Below are 3,609 nucleotides of genomic sequence, written 5' to 3'. Positions count from 1 at the left end.
GGAAAGGTTAGTTTTATCTTCAAAATAAGGGGGGGGGGTGTTTGGGTGTATTTCTGTGTATTCATTCTTTTGTTTCACACAGGGTCTCACTATGTAACCATGGTTGGCCTGATACTTACTATGTAGATCAGGCTAGCCTCAAACTCACAAAGATTCACTTGTCTCTGCCTCCCAAGTGCTGGGATCAAAGGCATGTGCCACCACACCCAGCCTTGATTTTAATTTTTAAGTTTAAATGCAAAGGCTGCATTATGTCCCTAAGCTTGTGGTCCCAGGCCACAGCAAAGCCCCTCTTTTGTTCTAGTTATTCCTGTTCTTCCTCATACCTGATCCCACCCCTGACCCCTGACATGAATGACCATCCCAATGTACTTTGTGTGTAATTCTTTCAATGTGTATTATTGCAAAGTGACAATAGCTATTTGAATTGTAGTATTTTTTATTTGTGAACATATTGCTGCACCTAGCAACTCTACTCCTAAATGTGCCCAAGAGACCTAAAGACTTATGTCTGTACAAAAGCGTGTTCCTCAATATTCACAACACTACTATCCGTAATAGCCTAAGTGTGGGCATAGCTCAACTGTGCATCCACTGTTGAATGAATCAACAGAACGTGGATCGGTCGTTCAGTGCAAAGCTACTCAGCCACCAGAATCAGCAGTGCACTGGTCCGTATTACAACGTCGATTAGCTGGCAAATGCTTTCCTAAGAGTCAGATGTAAAGGGCCATCCTGCATGATCTCCTTATATGAAATACCCAGATAGGCAGATCCCCAGATGAGAGAAAGCAGCGGGGAGATGGGATGGCGGGAGATAACTGTCAAGGAATATGGGATTTGCTTTTGGCAGTGTTGACGATGTTCTGGAATTCCAGCTGATAGCTGTGCGTTCTCTGCTAGCTAACCAAGCACGGGCATCCGTCTGTGAGTCACTGCACTGCTGTGTCTGCATCGGATGTGCTGCTTCCTGCATCTGCACACGCAGGCTACCTGTGATCTCACACCTACTGCATGGCTCCTTCCGAGGCCTTCACAAGTGGGGCTGACCCTGCTGGTCCCTATCTCCTCACAGCCTTTATAGCACGAGGGTCTCAACCAGGGGCCATGCTAAGCACCACAGTACCCCCAGCCACACACAATCATTCAGCCCCAAATATCAACAGCACCGAGGGCGACAAGCCACCACTTAGATCAAACCACAGGGACTGCTGTGGTCTGCCTGACACTGACTGGCTGACTCCATAGATTTCTGGAGGCTGTGTAGCTAGCTAGCATGTCCTATTTCTCCTGCATATACACACTTAAGAGGGATGCTTCCCTTTTCTCTCTATGGAGAGTCTTCCCCCTAAAAACACCTTCTTGGCTGGAGATGCAATTCGTTGGTACAGCACTTGCCCAGCATATGCAGGACCCTGGGATGAATCCAGAGTGCCACAAAACAAACAAACAAACAAACAAGATATATTTTTTTAAGGGGCCAGGGACTCTGTCAGTAAAGTACTTGTCACACACAGAATTAGATTAAATTAGCCTAAGTTTGATCCCAGTTCTCCCATGAAAACCTAGGTGTGTAATGTCAACCTTGGGTCTCCACATCCACTCTTACCTACACAAGCATCTCCACCACAGACACAGAAACACAGACAGATAGACAGGCAGGCAGGCAGGCACGCAGGCAGGCAGGCAGGCAGGCAGGCAGGCACGAACGCACACACAAAGGTGGGTGTGCCAGTGCATGCCTATAATCTCCATGTTGGGGAAGAGAAGACACAAGGATTCCCGGGACTTGCTGACCAGCTGGTCTAGCACACAAGTTCCGAGTTCAGTGAGAAAGTCTGTGTCAAAGGGTAAGGTGGCACACAATCAGAAGACACCTGACGCTGTCCTCTAGCCTCCACATACATCTGCACCCAAATGTATGTACACACACACACACGAGCACACATGAGCACACATGAGCACACATGAGAGGTAAATATTCTTAGAGCTGAGGGAAAGGAACAGTAGGGGGAAAGGTATGTATGCATGGCACCCAGGACTGACCTGTATGTTTACTCTTCGGGCCACCCCAAAAGATACACAGTATAATAGCTAAGATGTATCAAGCACTTATCACAAGCTGAGCCACTTGCTAAGTGCTTCACACCCTGATGTCCTTACAACTTTACAAGATGCATACTATTATCCCTTTGGACAGTGAGGCTCAGGGAGATAACCTACTCAAGATAATGCAGGCTCGTGCCAGGGTGGTGGCAGGCACAGGCCTTGAATGAGGCAAAGGCAGGCAGATTTCTGAGTTCAAAGCCAGCTATGACCATAAATTGAGATCCCCCCCACCAAAAAAAAAAAAACCCAAACTTCAACAGTGATCTTCCTTCACCAGTACTGGCATTCCTAACTGAACTCCCATACAGGGCAAAATACCTGTTTGGGAGGAAGGACGGAGGCTGAGGTAGGAACTTCGTAGGCAATTTGGAGAGAGGCTCCTCCCATGTCCAGGATCCCCACAGTCCTCCTGCGTCCTGATGCTGAGTCCACAGAGGTGTCTGCATCTGACTCTGAAATCAATATCATTGATACAGCAACAGGATTCAAACAGCCCAAACCAAGACGCAAGGCCGAAAGGAAAGACTACACTTCAACTGCCCCTCACCATGCAGAGAGAGAGACAGGGAGAGAAGGAGGGAGGGAGGGAAGGAGGGAGGGAAGGAGGGAAGGAGGGAGAGGGAGAAGGAGGGAGGGAGGGAGGGGAGAGGGAAGGGGAGAGGGACGGGGAGAGGGAGAGGGAGAAGGAGGGGGAGAGGGAGAAGGAGGGAGAGAGGGAGGGAGGGAGGGGGAAAGGAAGACTGCTAGGCCAGCAGAACGGCCTATCCTGTAAAAGCTCTGGCTTTTTATTTGAAATCAACTAAAATAAATTAATCTAACTACTAAGTATACATTATATGGTGAATAATTCTTGCAAATGACTTCCATATAGTATTTCAACTGTGCACTGCAGGGATAGGAGAGAGCAGCCCTGGCAGGCTAGCCATCCTCTACACAGACACCACGGCATGTTCATCCCTGTCTCACACACATACAATAAATAATACTTAAACAACAACAGCTACAATGGAAGACTTAAAAACGTGTTCTGGGGGCTGGTGAGATGGCTCAGTGAGTAAGAGCAATGATTGCTCTTCCGAAGGTCATGAGTTCAAATCCCAGCAACCACATGGTGGCTCACAACCACCCATAATGAGATCTGATGCCCTCTTCTGGTGTGTCTAAGGACAGCTACAGTGTACTTACAATAAATACATAATAAATAAATCTTAAAAAAAAAAAAAAAAACGTGTTCTTTGGAAAGAGAGCAGACACAAAAAGTAGTAAACTATTCCAAGTGCCGGGACTGGGTGATGAGTTCATCCACGTTCATTTTATTACTTATTCTACTTTTATAGATGTCTGAAGCTTTCCATAAAAGAAGTCAAAGAAGAATCCTCAATGCAAGCGCTTACACACTTACACACCACTGACGGTTTCAATCGCTTACACGCTTACACACCACTGACGGTTTCAAGCCCTTACACACTTACACACTATTGACAGTTTCAAGCCCTTACA

General features: G+C 47.0%; 1 protein-coding gene across 1 annotated transcript in view; it reads right to left on the bottom strand.

The window, feature by feature from the left end:
* The window catches only part of Entpd7 (ectonucleoside triphosphate diphosphohydrolase 7), a 45,717-nt gene that overhangs the window by 10,964 nt on the left and 31,144 nt on the right, over positions 1-3,609 (bottom strand). The window contains exon 8 of the mRNA XM_031390390.1: positions 2,428-2,561. Coding sequence (XP_031246250.1) covers positions 2,428-2,561 — 134 coding nt within the window. The remainder of the gene's footprint in view (positions 1-2,427; positions 2,562-3,609) is intronic.

Source organism: Mastomys coucha, unplaced genomic scaffold, assembly GCF_008632895.1.
Source record: "Mastomys coucha isolate ucsf_1 unplaced genomic scaffold, UCSF_Mcou_1 pScaffold21, whole genome shotgun sequence".
NCBI classification, from domain to species: Eukaryota; Metazoa; Chordata; class Mammalia; order Rodentia; family Muridae; genus Mastomys; species Mastomys coucha.
This window is presented reverse-complemented; position numbering and strand designations above follow the sequence as displayed.